The 16,208-nt window shown below is 43.2% G+C and overlaps 1 protein-coding gene across 2 annotated transcripts in view; it reads left to right on the top strand.

Moving 5' to 3' along the window:
* The window catches only part of akap12b (A kinase (PRKA) anchor protein 12b), a 136,687-nt gene extending 120,755 nt beyond the window's left edge, over positions 1-15,932 (top strand). The window contains exons 2-4 of one of the 2 annotated variants that reach the window (XM_062044581.1): positions 7,835-7,876; positions 10,543-14,211; positions 14,858-15,932. In XM_062044581.1, coding sequence (XP_061900565.1) covers positions 7,852-7,876; positions 10,543-14,207 — 3,690 coding nt within the window. In that variant the 5' untranslated portion in view covers positions 7,835-7,851 and the 3' untranslated portion in view covers positions 14,208-14,211; positions 14,858-15,932. The remainder of the gene's footprint in view (positions 1-7,834; positions 7,877-10,542; positions 14,212-14,857) is intronic. The other variant, XM_062044580.1, reaches the window with a different exon arrangement.
* Positions 15,933-16,208: the final 276 nt, after the last annotated feature.

The raw sequence follows: 16,208 nt of genomic DNA, 5'->3' as shown, positions 1-16,208 counted from the left end.
GAAAAAAAATCATAATATGACTCCTTTAATTGCATTTGGATGAAAATAAACCTGACTTGACCCACTCATCGGCAGTGAGCCTTATAATCTGGTGCGCCCTATGGTCCGGAAAATACCATACTTTTTTATTGCATTTTGATCATTTAGTTAGGGATAGGTTGGACATACTGTCTCATGTTAACTGGAAAATAGACTTTTCTGCCCATTCTTGTGTTACTTTTTGTATTGAATCCTGCTTAATCATTGTGGCTAAAATAGAAGTAGACCAGCCAACTGGATTCTTGACCCCCACATCAAAATAGCCTGAAGCTGTTTGTGTGTGTGAATTAAAGAGGGGCAGCATGTATAGAAGTGGAAGAATGCGGCTGTGTGAGTCATATGAAGGAAGTCAGGGCGTAAAAGGAAGGTGGGGGTGGGGGTGGGTGATGAACTCCCACCAAACTTTGCATTCCCTTCTGCTTGACTCACAGCCACTCAGCACAATGTACAGTCAGTCGTACATGGAGAGCGGCACATTTACCTAATGTGTCACTGCATCGACAGAAATTCTTAATGGTGTGTCACAATACATGAGTCGCTCCACTGTGATGCATTAGAAATTTCAATCTTCACCCAAATAAAAACAACAAGACTTACTCTGAGTTGTAGAATAGAACCTGCCGTATTGACTGTGTCACCGTCCATGACGCGATTTTAGCTCAGTGCACTCACAGGATGGGCTACAGTACGATAGATAACACGATTTTTTTGTGAAGAACCTAAAGAAGTTCCGGAAGGTAGACGTGTATCCAGATGACTGCAGACAGAACTCGATTACGGCTGTTATCACCCATTTGGGAGCACGGCGCTCGCAATTCGCACATTCCTCTCGTGACAATGCCGAAGATTACAGATCAGACGACCGCGGTATTTACCTGAGGATTTATCTGCATTCCTTCTTGTCTGCGCCCCCCACCTCACCTCCAGCACCTGGGACAAAAGATGGATTAAAAGTGTCTCTATTAAGCCATTGAGAAGGCTCCATTAGCATTTACACCTCCATCCACACCTTTTTGGCCTTTGGATTGGTTGGGATTGTCATTTCTCTCTAAGGAGACGACTGTCTTTAAACAGAGACATAAAAAACGACAGTTTTTCGCGAGTGAAAGTAGCTTTTGTGTGTGTGCCACTCAAGATATGAGTTTGATAATGCGTCGCCAGTAAAGTGTACATTTATTGTGACCAGCATTACTCCCCTGACACAAATTGCCAACCATATACTATCAAAAAATACCATTTAGGGGCGATACAGGCGTAGGGTGCAAACAAGAGTGTATTTTGGAGATGTTTTGAAAAATCCTAAGTGGAAGTGCCTGAAAGTATGGACTCTATTGCATGATTAAAGCCTGTTCCTGCTTTAGACGACTCACTACGTCTTGGGCATTGTTAGCAATTTCGCAGCCCCCGACTGCTCGACTGACAGTTAAATTCATTTTTGGTGGCAATTTACTCCCACAGAAAGGGCCTGATTTACTCAAGGTTTGTGTGGACTAAAACATGTGCAAACCTGATAGCAAACCCACTACTACCGACCACGCAGTCTGATAGTTTATATATCAATGATGAAATCTTAACATTGCAACACATGCCAATACGGCCGGGTTAACTTATAAAGTGCAATTTTAAATTTCCCGCTAAACTTCCGGTTGAAAACGTCTATGTATGATGACGTATGCGCGTGACGTCAATGGTTGAAACGGAAGTATTCGGACACATTGTATCCAATACAAAAAGCTTGGTTTTCATCGCAAAATTCCACAGTATTCTGGACATCTGTGTTGGTGAATCTTTTTGCAATTTGTTTAAAGGCCTACTGAAATGAATTTTTTTTATTTAAACGGGGATAGCAGATCTATTCTATGTGTCATACTTGATCATTTCGCGATATTGCCATATTTTTGCTGAAAGGATTTAGTATAGAACAACGACGATAAAGATTGCAACTTTTGGTATCTGATAAAAATAAGGCTTGCCCCTACCGGAAGTAGCGTGACATAGTCAGTTGAACATATACGCAAAGTTCCCTATTGTTTACAATGATGGCCGCATGAAGTGAGAGAGATTCGGACCGAGAAAGCGACAATTTCCCCATTAATTTGAGCGAGGATGAAAGATTTGTGGATGAGTAAAGTGCAAGTGAAGGACTAGTGGGGAGTTGAAGCTATTCAGATAGGGAAGATGCTGTGAGAGCCGGGGGTGACCTGATATTCAGCTGGGAATGACTACAACAGTAAATAAACACAAGACATATATATACTCTATTAGCCACAACACAACCAGGCTTATATTTAATATGCCACAAATTAATCCTGCATAAAAACACCTGCGTGTTTGTTATGCTAGCTCCTAGCTCCTATGCTAGCTCCTAGCTCCATAGAACACGCCAATACAATTCAAACACCTGATCAACACACACAATCACTCAGCCCAAAAGACCGTTCACCTAACCCAAGGTTCATAAAGCTTATATATTTTAAAAAAGTTACGTACATACGCAAAAAAAAGTTGCGCACATACGGTCAAGCGATCAAATGTTTAAAAGCCAAAGCTGCATACTCACAGTAGCACGTCTGCGTCTTTGTCATCCAAATCAAAGTAATCCTGGTAAGAGTCTGTGTTGTCCCAGTTCTCTACAGGCGTCTGTGTATCGAAGTCAAAAGTCCTCCTGGTTAGAGTCTCTGTTATCCGAGTTCTTCCATCTTGACTGCATCTTTCGGGAATGTAAACAAAGAAGCGCCGGCTGTGTACTGTTGTTGCTGACTACGTTTGAAAAATACATCCATTTCGCACCGACAACTTTCTTCTTTGCTTGCTCAGCTTCCTTCTCCATAATGCAATGAACATGATTGCAACAGATTCACGAACACAGATGTCCAGAATACTGTGGAATTATGAAATGAAAACAGAGCTTTTTCGTATTGGCTTCAATGTGGAAGGCATACCCGTGTTCGCCGGGCTACGTCACGCGCATACGTCATCCTCAGAGGCGTTTCGAACCGGAAGTTTAGCGGCAAATTTAAAATGTCACTTTATAAGTTAACCCGGCCGTATTGGCATATATATATCATTGATATATAAACTATCAGACTGCGTGGTCGGTAGTAGTGGGTTTCAGTGAAGACTGCAAAGAAGAAAGTTGAAGGTGGGATCGGTGTATTAGCGGCTGGCTGCAGCAACACAACCAGGAGGACTTTGACTTGGATAGCAGACGCGCTATCCAACGCTAGCCGCCGACCGCACGGATGATCGGGTGAAGTCCTTCATCGCTCCGTCGATCGCTGGAACGCAGGTGAGCACGGGAGTTGATGAGCAGATGAGGGCTGGCTGGCGTAGGTGGATAGCTAATGTTTTTAGCATAGCTCTGTGAGGTCCCGTTGCTAAGTTAGCTTCAATGGCGTCGTTAGCAACAGCATTGTTAAGCTTCGCCAGGCTGGAAAGCATTAACCGTGTATTTACAGGTCCATGGTTTAATAGTATTGTTGATTTTCTGTCTATCCTTCCAGTCAGGGGTTTATTTATTTTGTTTCTATCTGCAGTTAATCCTGATGCTATCACGTTAGCTCCGTAGCTAAAGTGCTTCGCCGATGTATTGTCGTGGAGATAAAAGTCACTGTGAATGTCTATTTCGTGTTCTCGACTCTCATTTTCAAGAGGATATAGTATCCGAGGTGGTTTAAAATACAAATCCGTGATCCACAATAGAAAAAGGAGAAAGTGTGGAATCCAATGAGCCCTTTTACCTAAGTTACGGTCAGAGCGAAAATAGATACGTCCTGCACTGCACTCTAGTCCTTCACTCTAACGTTCCTCATCCACGAATCTTTCATCCTGGCTCAAATTAATGGGGTAATCGTCGCTTTCTCGGTCTGAATCTCTCTCGCTGCTGGTGTAAACAATGGGGAAATGTGAGGAGCCTTTCAACCTGCGACGTCACGCTACTTCCGGTACAGGCAAGGCTTTTTTTATAAGCGACCAAAAGTTGCGAACTTTATCGTCGATGTTCTCTACTAAATCCTTTCAGCAAAAATATGACAATATCGCGAAATGATCAAGTATGACACATAGAATGGATCTGCTATCCCCGTTTGAATAAAAAAAATTCATTTCAGTAGGCCTTTAAGGATTGCATCTCTTAAATGAACAAAATAGAGAGTGCATTGCATTTAGCGTGCCTGTCTTCATGAATGTATGCTGATCATCAGAACGGCCACAATATTGGGAGAAAGAGAAGCAAATATAATCGTTTCACACTCACAATGGGATTCATTAAGACAGAAATTGATGATAGTAGTCAATATTTTGTCTAAAAAGTCCATGCAAACTGGCACAGTTACGCACAAATGGCTGTGAGAAAGGCTGCAAAGAAAGACGGTGGAGAGCGAATCCTCCATCCGTGTGCGCATCAACATATTTAGACTGTCAGAAATAAAAAATATTCGATTGTATAGCTTCTGGATGACTTATGGGGCTGATTAGAACAAATTCAACTGATTAGTTTTGGCGTCTTTCTTTCGGTTGTTTTTTTTTTACGTGCATTTTTTATTCCAAATTAGAAATATATTATTATAATACAGTATATCTCCTATATGAAAAAACTTTTCTTACAATATTCCCACTCTGGCGCCTCCCAGAGCATACCTTGTGTTGTGTTGTCTAGAACAGACCTGGGCAAATTAAGGCCCGGGGGCCCCATGCTTTTTAATTTCCAAATATTTTTTTTAGATCTTTAAGATGGAAAGTGTAGCTTTCATTATGATGTGCAGTGATGTTTTCAAATGACCGTAAGTCTTGAACTATACAAAGTATTTCAATGGTTGGAATCTGCACTTTTGCATGATATACTAGTTACTATGGTAATCTAATTAGTTACTATGGTAATCTAAGTCACAGCAGCTCAGACGAGGCACCAAGCAGTGTGGGTGGGGAGCATTTCCACAGAGTGTTTCCAGAGCGGCCAGCCTGAAATGCGGGTGTCAGGGAAAGACGCGGAAGGAGATTTTTACAACAAAGTTCTAAAGCTTAGTTATATATCAGATATATCGGACTGTAGGTGTTGTTTTTTTTACCCTTGGTGTTCATATTTGATGTGTTTGTTGCATTTTTCATATGTTGTCAATATTCAGTGTTTTATGGTTCGTAGTTAATATTGTAAATCCCACATTTTTTATTTTCATGTACAGTCTGGGTGTCTCATTCAGTAAACATTTTTTATAAAATAGATATACCAGCCCCCAGACACATTTTTTTCTCTAAATTTGGCCCCCCCGAGTCAAAACAATTGCCCAGGCCTGGTCTAGATTGAACCTCTTTATTGCCCAAAAAAGGTGGTTTGTGTTATATTTGTCTGCTGCATATTCCAAAACATAACGAAACAGTACAAGTTGGACCGTTGGAGGATATATTATTAAAGTGTCTCATTGGTCACTTTAACACTTGTTATCACTTGTACGTGCAGTCTTAGTAGAACACATGCCACATGGCTGCTAATTGTACACTCATTTTTCTTTTTTTACTTTTTATGGTACAACTTCGGGGTGTTTCACCGTAACCAACATTTTAATACAAATCTTTAAAGACTAGCAAGCTTTTGTGTATAATTTGGGTAAAAACATGGCCATTGTCAAGCAAAACATCTTTGCAGGGGCACAAGCAACACTTAGCTAAATTGTCCATAAGTCTTTAAAGGTCTACTGAAATGAGATTTTCTTATTTAAACGGGGATAGCAGATCCATTCTATGTGTCATACTTGATCATTTCGCAATATTGCCATATTTTTGCTGAAAGGATTTAGTAGAGAACATAGACGATAAAGTTCGCAACTTTTGGTCGCTGATAAAAAAGCCTTGCCTGTACCTGAAGTAGCGTGACGTCACAGGTTGTGGAGCTCCTCACATCTGCACATTGTTTACAATCATGGCCACCAGCAGCGAGAGCGATTCGGACCGAGAAAGCAACGATTTCCCCATTAATTTGAGCGAGGATGAAAGATTTGTGGATGAGGAAAGTGAGAGTGAAGGACTAGAGGGCAGTGGAAGCGATTCAGATAGGGAAGATGCTGTGAGAGGCGGGTGGGACCTGATATTCAGCTGGGAATGACTAAAACAGTAAATAAACACAAGACTTATACAGTATATACTCTATTAGCCACAACACAACCAGGCTTATATTTAATATGCCACAAATTAATCCCTCATAACAAACACCTCCCCCCTCCCGTCCATATAACCCGCCAATACAAATCAAACACCCACACAACACACTCAATCCCACAGCCCAAAGTACCGTTCACCTCCGCAAAGTTCATACAGCACATATATTTCCCCAAAGTTACGTACGTGACATGCTCATAGCGGAACGCTCGTACGGGCAAGCGATCAAATGTTTGGAAGCTGCAGCTGCGTACTCACGGTAGCGCGTATCCAACTCAAAGTCCTCCTGGTAAGATTCTCTGTTGTCCCATCTCCACAAGCATGCGTATCCAACTCAAAGTCCTCCTGGTAAGAGTCTCTGCTGTCCCAGGCCAATTGTAAAGCTTGACTGTCATCGTTCGGGAATGTAAACAATGAAACACCGGCTACGTGTTTGTGTTGCTGCAGCCGGCCGCTAATACACCGCTTCCCACCTACAGCTTTCTTCTTTGCTGTCTCCATTGTTCATTAAACAAATTGCAAAAGATTCACCAACACAGATGTCCAGAATACTGTGGAATTTTGCAATGAAAACAGACGACTTAATAGCTGGCCACAATGCCGTCCCAAAATGTCCGCTACAATCCGTGACGTCACGCGCAGGCGTCATCATACCGAGACGTTTTCAGCAGGATATTTCGCGGGAAATTGAAAATTGCACTTTACTAATCTAACCCGGCCGTATTGGCATTTGTTGCAATGTTAAGATTTCATCATTGATGTATAAACTATCAGACCGCGTGGTCGGTAGTAGTGGGTTTCAGTAGGCCTTTAAGCTTTGTTTGACGATTTTTAACATGTACTACATGTATGCTAAATGGAATTTACATCAGCAACAGGTGTGAAAGTCAGAGTAGGATAAGTTACAACGTTACAATGCTTTTATGTTTACTTTTTTTGCTAGTTTGTGCGAGATGTACCCCACCATGTACAGCCTGCATTCAGTAAAAATATACCAAATGTCCCCATTCTAGTTTGATTGGCATGATGAATACGGCGCAGGGGAGAGGGTGCGGCAGGTTGCGTGTTATGCTCAACCACTTTTATCGACTTTTTAGCCCATCTGTGCCAGTCTGTCTTTCGAGGTCACGCATGGGTATTAAGGTCAGAAAAGGAGACTGAGGGTTGGGAGGGGTCGGTGGCTTCCACGCAGTGTGATCGCATACAATAGTAGAAGTTGGGTCACTTCCCCGAGCGCGTGATGAGATGCGGCCATTCTGTGGCGGATGTGGAAAGGAGAGAGGGGTGGGTGTGCTCTGCTTAGGTGGAGGAGAACGGGGAGGAGGAGGAGGAGGTGAGGGGCCTCATTCAGAACAGCTGAAGAAAGGAGTTTGGGGCTGGGCTGGAGGCAGGGGTGGTCCCAAACATGACATGTGTGTCAGTCTGTTGAAATGTGTGTGAGGAGAGCCGCTAGGCACACATAACCTCAGAGCAGCGCATCAAGAAGAACTCCCAACACAGGACTTCCATCCATAGATAAAAACGGAAGGGAAATCATTTTTCAAAAACTCATTAGAGTTTATTATAAACAAAGAAATTATCACATAAAGTGGTGCCTTTTTTTTTAAAACTTTTTTTTTCTTTTTTCTTAATTTTTGTTTAGGATTTTTTGGACTTTCACAAATGCTGGGGACAATTACTCTAACAGGTAAACACAATTATTTATGTCGCAAAATCGAGCTTTTGCTCCTTTTGAATAGTTTGTTGTGTGTGTTTATGTGCTGCTGATTGTCCTGGTTTCTTTATACATCAGTGAGTATTGCTGTGGGCATTGTTGTCCTGAGGGTGTGGTTGGATAGTAGTGTGTGTGTGTGTGTGTGTGTGTGTGTGTGTGTGTGTGTGTGTGTGTGTGTGTGTGTGTGTGTGTGTGTGTGTGTGTGTGTGTGTGTGTGTGTGTGTGTGTGTGTGTGTGTGTGTGTGTGTGTGTGTGTGTGTGTGAAGTCACTCTTGCATGGAACATTGATTTTACATTTAGAAAAAGTAAAATAACTCATGAGTGTTAGTTACTCTCCTGTTGGTGCATTTTGTGCATTCCCTTGACAGCATCCTCCTCATGCAAGTATAATATATCCAATAATCATAAATAAAGATGTGCAAGGTACCAATTTGCCAAGCCTTTCAGCTCATGTCACACCCCGTCGTCTCGTCATGTGAAGTATTTCATTAGATTAGAGTGGAATCAAAATTTCCTGTGGGGTTGTGCCCACTTAAGCCGTAGTGGGAGGGAGCTATGGAATTAAGTAAAAACCGTGACTTGCTTTATGTTGATGACGGTGAAGATGCAGCTGCTTGATATATGCCCGCCTTGGGTGCCACAAGTGGTCGTTCTTTTTTAAACATTTGATTTATTAAAGATGGAGACTACACCGCTTTAGACCCTCAGACTGCAGCCTTTGAATCTAAGGCTGCAGTCTCAGGGTCTAAAGCGGTGTAGTTTCCATCTTTAATAAATCAAATGTTTAAAAAAGAACGACCACTTGTGGCACCCAATTAATCATTAGTTGATGCACATTTTATGTTGTCATAGCTTGATATATTAGAGCAACTTTGGGTCTGGAGTTGGGAAGTTTCTGGTAACCCTGACCTTAGATAAAGAGAGGGGGTGCAGTCTTTTGTCAGGTTTTTTTGGAGGGGGTTGGCCTCTTTTTTTCTGGATTGACTTCTTTTGTTTACAGAGCTGCTGCTGCTCCAGACTAGCTATACTAAGAAGGATTTGCATACATTTAGTAAACGTTTGTAAACAAAGTGTCATCTTACCATCCAAAATCTCATTTACACTCAAATTTCTTAAGATATTAAGAATAATGTCATTGCTGGCTAACACAAATCATAAATACAACAATCTATATGTGTAGATACACACTTTTATTTGGGCCCCTAACAAAAGTTTTTAGGTGCAGGAGAGTCTTCCCCACAAGCGAGAATAAAATCCTGTCTATCCACTTTTCCGCCCACACTCACCCCCTGCAGCCTCACCCCAGTAACATTCTTTGTGGTACAGTCGTTATTTAAAACCCCTACTCTCAGCTCCCCCTCCCCAAATCAAATCAGTCTAGGGACGTTCACAGTTGGGACAAAACAAAAACCAAGACATCAAAAAGACGAGAGAGATGCCAGTAGTGTGTTAAATCCACATGGTTCCTGCTTTATGATCCGTGCAGATACACATGGCCTCATCCGGCAGTCCGCCCCAAACTTTACACCTTCATACTAAAGGAGGTTGTGGTCAGTCGGTATTGTGAGCAAGAAAACAAGTCTGTAAACGACACCTGTGTGGGAGAGACCCCATGTCCACGCGACACTGGCTGTCATAGGTCGCCCGGGCGTGACTTTATTTAGTAAATATGCTGACTCTTGTTTGATTTAGTCTTGATAACAGCAACGGTTTGTGACCACTACCGGTACTTCCCCCGTCGCTTTATTTCCAGAGGCCAGCAAGGGTTAGAGGGCTATTGTGTTGTGCCATGGAGGGGGGGCCCCCCATCTATTCCAATGTGGTGGAATTTGAATTTGGGTCAAGGGGATTGGACACACATTCAAGAATGGGGGTGGAAAACCTGGCTGGTTTTAGATATTTCAAATGCATTTAAGCTAAAGGAGAAGTAGCCATTCTTAAGGTCCCCTTTGGCCCTAAAAGTAAGAAGGAATATCATAGCTCACATTCCCTAGTAGCTTAAAGCCCTATAAAGTATTTTGAGAGTGTCTTTTCTGTAAAATCAATGTGAGAATTGTCCGAATTGAAAGCTGTTTTGACATCATTTACTCCAAACCTTCAAAACAATGTTTCTATTTTAACACTCAAATATCTGAAGAATGTAGTGAGTCTGTAATTTAAGATGTGAACCCGTTGTGGCTGCGTTTTTTTGTGGGATACAAAGATTTACAAACAGCAGTTGGGGAAAGGCTTTGTTTTTCTCATTTTCTGGAATGTACTTTTTGTGTATTTTAAACTAGTGGGTCATCACAGTTTAGCTTTTAATACCATTAGTAGTACTCACGCCACACTTGAAATAATTGGAGCTTTGCTTGTGAATGTTCAAAGAAAAAGAACACGATCGTTCCCACAGTGATGCTTTACAGAGGGTGTGAATGCATGTAATCGGGTAACATGATATCTACAAATTACACTTGTGAGTCCCAGAGTATCAGGTGTTGTTTTACAGACTGTTGTGGGTGCTAGCAAAAGAAAAAACAAACCATAGACTGTACCAAATTACAACCATAATAAGTGGTTTGCACCATTTTCCGCTATGCAGTGTTCTTTCTTTTTCTATTTAAATTTGTTTAGTCAAGTCCCTGTTTTCTTCATTTTAGTTGGCCAGCCTGATGGTGTGTCCGTGGCTCAGAAGGAGGACGCTCCCGATACAATGGAGACCATTACAGACGAGCAGGCTCCTCAAGTGAATGGCGAAAAAGTGGAGAAGGAGTCTCCCAACGCCAATGACATCACTCCCATCGAGGAGAAGGCGGCAGAGGAAAAACCCAACGAGACCAGCGAGGTGGGCTTCAAGAAGATGTTCCGCTTCGTGGGGTTCAAGTTCACCCTGAAGAAGGACAAGAGCGAGGAAAAAGACTCTGTGAAGCTGCTGAATGTGAGAGATAAGGATAGCGATGAGGTCAATGGGATCGATGAACCTGCAAAGGTGGAGGCTGCTGAGGCGGATGAAAAAGAGGGCAACATAGAGGTACCCACCGCTGAGGCTGAAGTCACTAAAGATACCGACAATGCAGAAACACCAAATGGTCCTGCAGAGACTGCAGAAATGACAGATGAAGCAGTCAAAGAGGAAGAAGCTGAGAAAGAAGGTGATGCCAGTCCTGCCCAGGAGGCCACCGTGTCCCCTTTCAGGAAGCTCTTCAGCACAGGCCTCTTCTCTAACCTGCGAAAGAAGTCGAGCATTAAGAAAACAAAAGAGGAGGAAGACAAGGAGGTTGCTGGAGAAGAAGATGCTGTTAAAAGTGAGGAAACCACTGCTGACGATAAGGAAGAGAAGGGAGAGAAGGAGCAAGAAACCAACAAGGAAACACCAACAACTCCAGAGGAGGAAAACCCCAAGAAAGAGGCCACCCCAACAGCTGAAGAGGCTAAACCAGAGCCTGAAGTCACAGCTGAAAGCCCTTCCGTATGTTCTGACGAGACAAAGCCAGAAGAAGAAAAAGCTTCAACAGAGGTAACCTCCGACTCTGAGCTCCAGACTTCACAGGAGAAAGTAAAGCCCCACGGAAGCCCACTGAAAAAGCTTTTTGCTGGCGCTGGCTTGAAAAAACTCTCCACTAAGAAACAGAAGAGCAAGAAAGATACTGAGGCAAAGGTGACTGAGTCTGGAGATCAGGGAACTGAGAAACTTCAGTCCTCCTCTGAGTCTACAGAGTCTGCAGCTAAAGCCGACAGTGGACCATCAACACCAGAGGAATCAGGAGAATATGCTATTGAAACAGAGGCTGCCCAGGCTGAGTCCACCAAAGAATCAGAAGGTGAAGTAGCTTCAGATGGAGAGAAGAAAAAGGAGGGCATCATCGCCTGGTCATCCTTCAAAAAACTAGTGACACCCAAGAAGCGTGTTAAAAGACCTTCTGAGAGTGATGATGAGGCCACAAGTGACAAAGCAGCCAAATCTGCAACATTGTCTTCTTCTGAAAGTGCTCCACTAGCAGATAAGAGCGTGGAGGAAGAAGTTAAAGAGGATAAACTCTCCGAGGAAGAGTTGAAGTTGGAAAACACAGAGAAACTGGTCAGCAGCACAGAGGAGCCCAAAAAGAAAATGGACACCTCTGTTTCCTGGGAAGCACTGATGTGTATGGGTGGACCCAAAAAGAGGACCAGGAAGACATCTGATTCTGATGATGAGGAAACCAAGATTGATGAGGAGGGTGCTGCACCAGCTCCAGTAGATGAGGACAAGGAGGACAAAACTGAGACAGCTGTGGAGAACCCTGAAAATGTTGAAAGTGAAGATGAAGCTGCTTCTTCTCCAGAACCACTTAGCAGCCCCCCCGAGAGAGAGTCTACCTGGGACACTTTGAAACGCATGGTTATGCCAAAGAGTAAGGTTAAAGTTGAGGAGAAGGTAGAGCAGAGCACAGAGCAGGTTGAGCCTGAAAGTGATGCACCAAATGAGGAGTCATCCTTTTCTTTGAGGAAGCTTTTCCCTGGTCTCAGGAAGAAGAAGGTAGAAAAACAAGCTTCCACTGAGTGCGAGGATGACACCCCAGCCGTTGTTCCTCTCTCAGAGTTTGATACACAACCAGAAGAAGTCCAGGAGCAACCAGCAGAGGAAGCCACAACTGTATGTCAAGTCTCCTCCAAGGAGAGAGCCCCATCGTGGATCCCAGCTTCAGTAGAACATGCTGATCAGCTGAGTGACATCACAGAGGAAGCTGCCACGCCCAAGTCTGTTGACACTGATATTGCAGACGACGACACTGAGGACCAACCCACACTGCCCTCCAAAGCCACAGGGCGGCGATTATCCACAGCTGAAGTCGCAAAGATTCCTCCCCCAGAAACTGCCCATGATCCTCAAGAACTCACGTCGGAAAATGCAGAGGAATTAATTTCAGGTATTGAGGCTGAAATCAGTGAAATTGCACCTGAGAGAACTGTGATCAGTGAAGATGTACCAGCAGAAGTTGCTTCAGAAAAAACTGAATTTGAACCAACGATTGAGCATGCTGACGCCAAGACCAACACCCTCCTGGAGCCACACGGCCATGACGAGGCTATGGCCATCTGCACTGGCCTGGGAACTAAGGAGATTGCCAAGGTGGCACTCGAGAAACCGGCCCTGCCTATCATGGAATGTGTTACTGTGGTAAGCGATGCTCTTGGCACAGAGAGCTCACTTGAAGAAGCTTCTCTCAAAGTAGAGGAGGCTGTTGTTACACAAGATGCGCTATTGAATGCCCAAGTCCAACAAGTGAACAACGCAGAGATTGAGCCTGTTGAGAGTCCTCAAATAGAAATCCCCAACAATCAAACAGCTAGTGAAAGCTGTGAACCTGAGCCTCTAAACGTTGGTATTGTCACCTCTCTTGTGAAGCCACAATTCATCCAGACCACCATCTCTACTGACGACGCTCTTATCAGTACTGTTACACCTGTGGTTGAAATTCCTGTCTGCACCCAGAACGGAGAAGTCACTGAGCTGAGTGTGGAAACCAACATAGAAACTATAGACATGGCACAACAAATTAAAAGTGAAGTCGTAGCCGCAAGTGAGGAAGTTTGTGTCATCAAAGAGTCCATTGTCCTTATCAGCCCGCCAAGTGCGAACCAAGAGGAAACTGTGCCCCTGACAGAGGACACCAGTAAAATTGAGGCCCAAAGTATGGTCATTGCCCAGACCGTCATTCAGGATGCTATGGATAAAGTTGCAGAACAACCAAGCACCCCAAAAGCCTCGACTCCAACTCAAGTCCAGGCAGTCGCAACTATGGAAAAGGAGATCGAAATCCAGATGGAGACCCTCATCACTGACATGCCAGTCCCTATCACCTGTGAAAAAAAAGCACGGAAGCCAATTTTCGTTGCCACGGAATGTGAAGCAATTCCAATAGAAGTTGCAGAGACCCTTGATACCTCCGTGGATAAGAAACCACAGGTTGGTTTGAAGAAAGCCGAAGAAGTAAGTGCAGAAACCGTCATGGAAGAAGTCGCAGAGAAACGACAAAGCAATGACAAACTAAACGTGGTGAAGGAGGAAGAGGAACCAGAGGAGAGAGAAAGGCACCTCCCCAAGCAGGTGGTCCTGCACTCTGCGCAGGTGGTGGAGGAAGTGTCCATCGAGGAGGAGGCGGTGGAGGAGTTCAACACCAAACGCCCCGTGGACGCACAGGGAGACAACCAAAGGGTGACGGAAGAGGCGGAGACTACGACGACGGCAAAGTGCGCAGAGGTGATGGCGCAGGTGATAGAGGTGATTGAGGAGGCTGTAAAGGAGATCGAGCCCGTGTCCACAGAGATCATGCCAGTATCGTGAGCAGGTGAGGACTTTTTAATTCCAGATTCCTTCATCAAACAATCTTGTCTTTTTTTTTTTAGACATCAATGGGCTCTACTTTTATTGGGGGGGATCCAAATGAAAAAGCTTTTTGTTCAGGTGCTGAGTTACCAAGGATCCTTTGATATCAAAGTAGGAATGCAGTTGTGGACCCCCTCATTCTTTGTTGACCGGGATCCTAAAGGGAAGTGGTGTGCAAGTGGGCTGCGGGGGGGAGGGGGAGATGAACTTGCGCTGAAAGACTGATTATGTTCCACCCCAGATGTCTTTTCTAGTAAAGTGAATTACAGCTGGGAAATACCGAGGACAAGCCAAGTTTTATACGAGTGACATTTTTTATGGTGCGCTGTAATCTACTATCAGTGCTTTAGGGCGCATTGCCTAAGTGGGCGTGGCTTATTTGCTATTGGTTAACATGATCTGAAACTGACATCACTTGAGAGTATACAGTACTAATCAAAAGTTTAGAGACACGTTCCTACTAAAAAGTATGTAAAAGCGTCCCTAAAGACATTGTCGCATACTTTTTAGCAAGCGCGTGTCTCCAAACGTTTGACAGAAGACAATTAACAGATGTTATCTAAATCACTATGAACATTTTGGTGATGCATGTTGTCCTCTACGCCCAGATGATGTGAACCGCTGCCTGGGAGACGAGAGGAGAGTGACGAGGAAGAGAGGATGCTCGGTGCTAGCAGACACTGAGACGCTGAGACTGGGCTCCACACCTTCCTGCCGCGAGAGAGAGACTGTGTAATCCTCTCATCCATCCATGCATTTCATCCATCCATCCATCCCCCCATCCACCCAGCAACCAGCAGTCTCAATGACCCCTTTTATTGCTGGCATGATGCAAGCATCCCCCACCTGGACGAGTGTTCACCTGCGCATGTGTGTGTGTGTGTGTAAGTGAGTGTGTGTGCAGGTGCGAGAGTATCTCAGCAGGTAAACAGATGGAGGATTATTCTCTTGTATATTGTATTTATATCGCCAATATTCTTTCAATAGCCTTTTATTTTTTGCATTTCGAGCCCAATTTTTTTTGGTTTTCTTCCAAATAGAAAATTCAGACAACGAGAACAACATGAGATTACCAAAGCAAATTTTGTGCAAGAGCGCTTTTGAAGGGTCTTGTAGCAGCCATGATACAAACTGTTCCCCGGACTGCAAAATATCCAAATTACAGCGTTTTTGGGGGGGTCCTCTCTTTACTTTTTAATGTATATAAGAAACACATAAGCTGTCTAATTTACTGTGAAACGACTAATTATTTCTTGTAATAACATAAAATGCTATCATATCATTGAGGCTTCATTCTGTAAAATGGCGCCCTCCGATGGCTGTAGAAGGTAGTGCGTTAACAGGTCTTTATGCTATTTTTTCATCAAAACACACATTTTTACCAAGAAAATAATCAATGGCTGCATCACTACTTGATTTTTGTACCAAATAAATCAAAGTGTATTGACTTAGTGGATCTCTGCAACGTTCAGCTTTTTGTAACACTTTAACCGTGGAGCTTGTTAACATTTGTACAGATGATGTATGTCCTTGTACTGTTAGAACTCATCTCCTTCCGACAGGCGTTCAACTCTAATATTCATCCAAGCATGGTTTTAACTGTCTTTTATATGTCCAAGCTGTTAATAGTAACGATGCACAAACATGTCTATATTTCATTCAATAAAGTTAGAGAAGGGAGGAGGAAACAATGAAGTGTCTGCTTTCGTTTTCATTCCTGATGGACATGATATTAGGCACACCAAATTGTAGACAACCACCAATGTATCCCACTGGGCACCATACAAGGTAAGTTTCTACAATACATGTATTTTCTTTAAAATGCAGAAACCCTTGACGTTTGTTTTTGTTAATCATAATACAATGCAGTGATAAAAGTAGAAATATGTTTTTTTTTTAAAAATGTAATCATAAAAATGCAAAGATAAAATTAAAAAAAAAACTTTTTTTTTTTTTTTT

The sequence above is a fragment of the Entelurus aequoreus genome, linkage group LG04 (assembly GCF_033978785.1).
Source record: "Entelurus aequoreus isolate RoL-2023_Sb linkage group LG04, RoL_Eaeq_v1.1, whole genome shotgun sequence".
Taxonomy (NCBI): domain Eukaryota; kingdom Metazoa; phylum Chordata; class Actinopteri; order Syngnathiformes; family Syngnathidae; genus Entelurus; species Entelurus aequoreus.
Note: the sequence above shows the minus strand (reverse complement) of the source record. Positions and strands in the feature narration are given on the sequence as shown.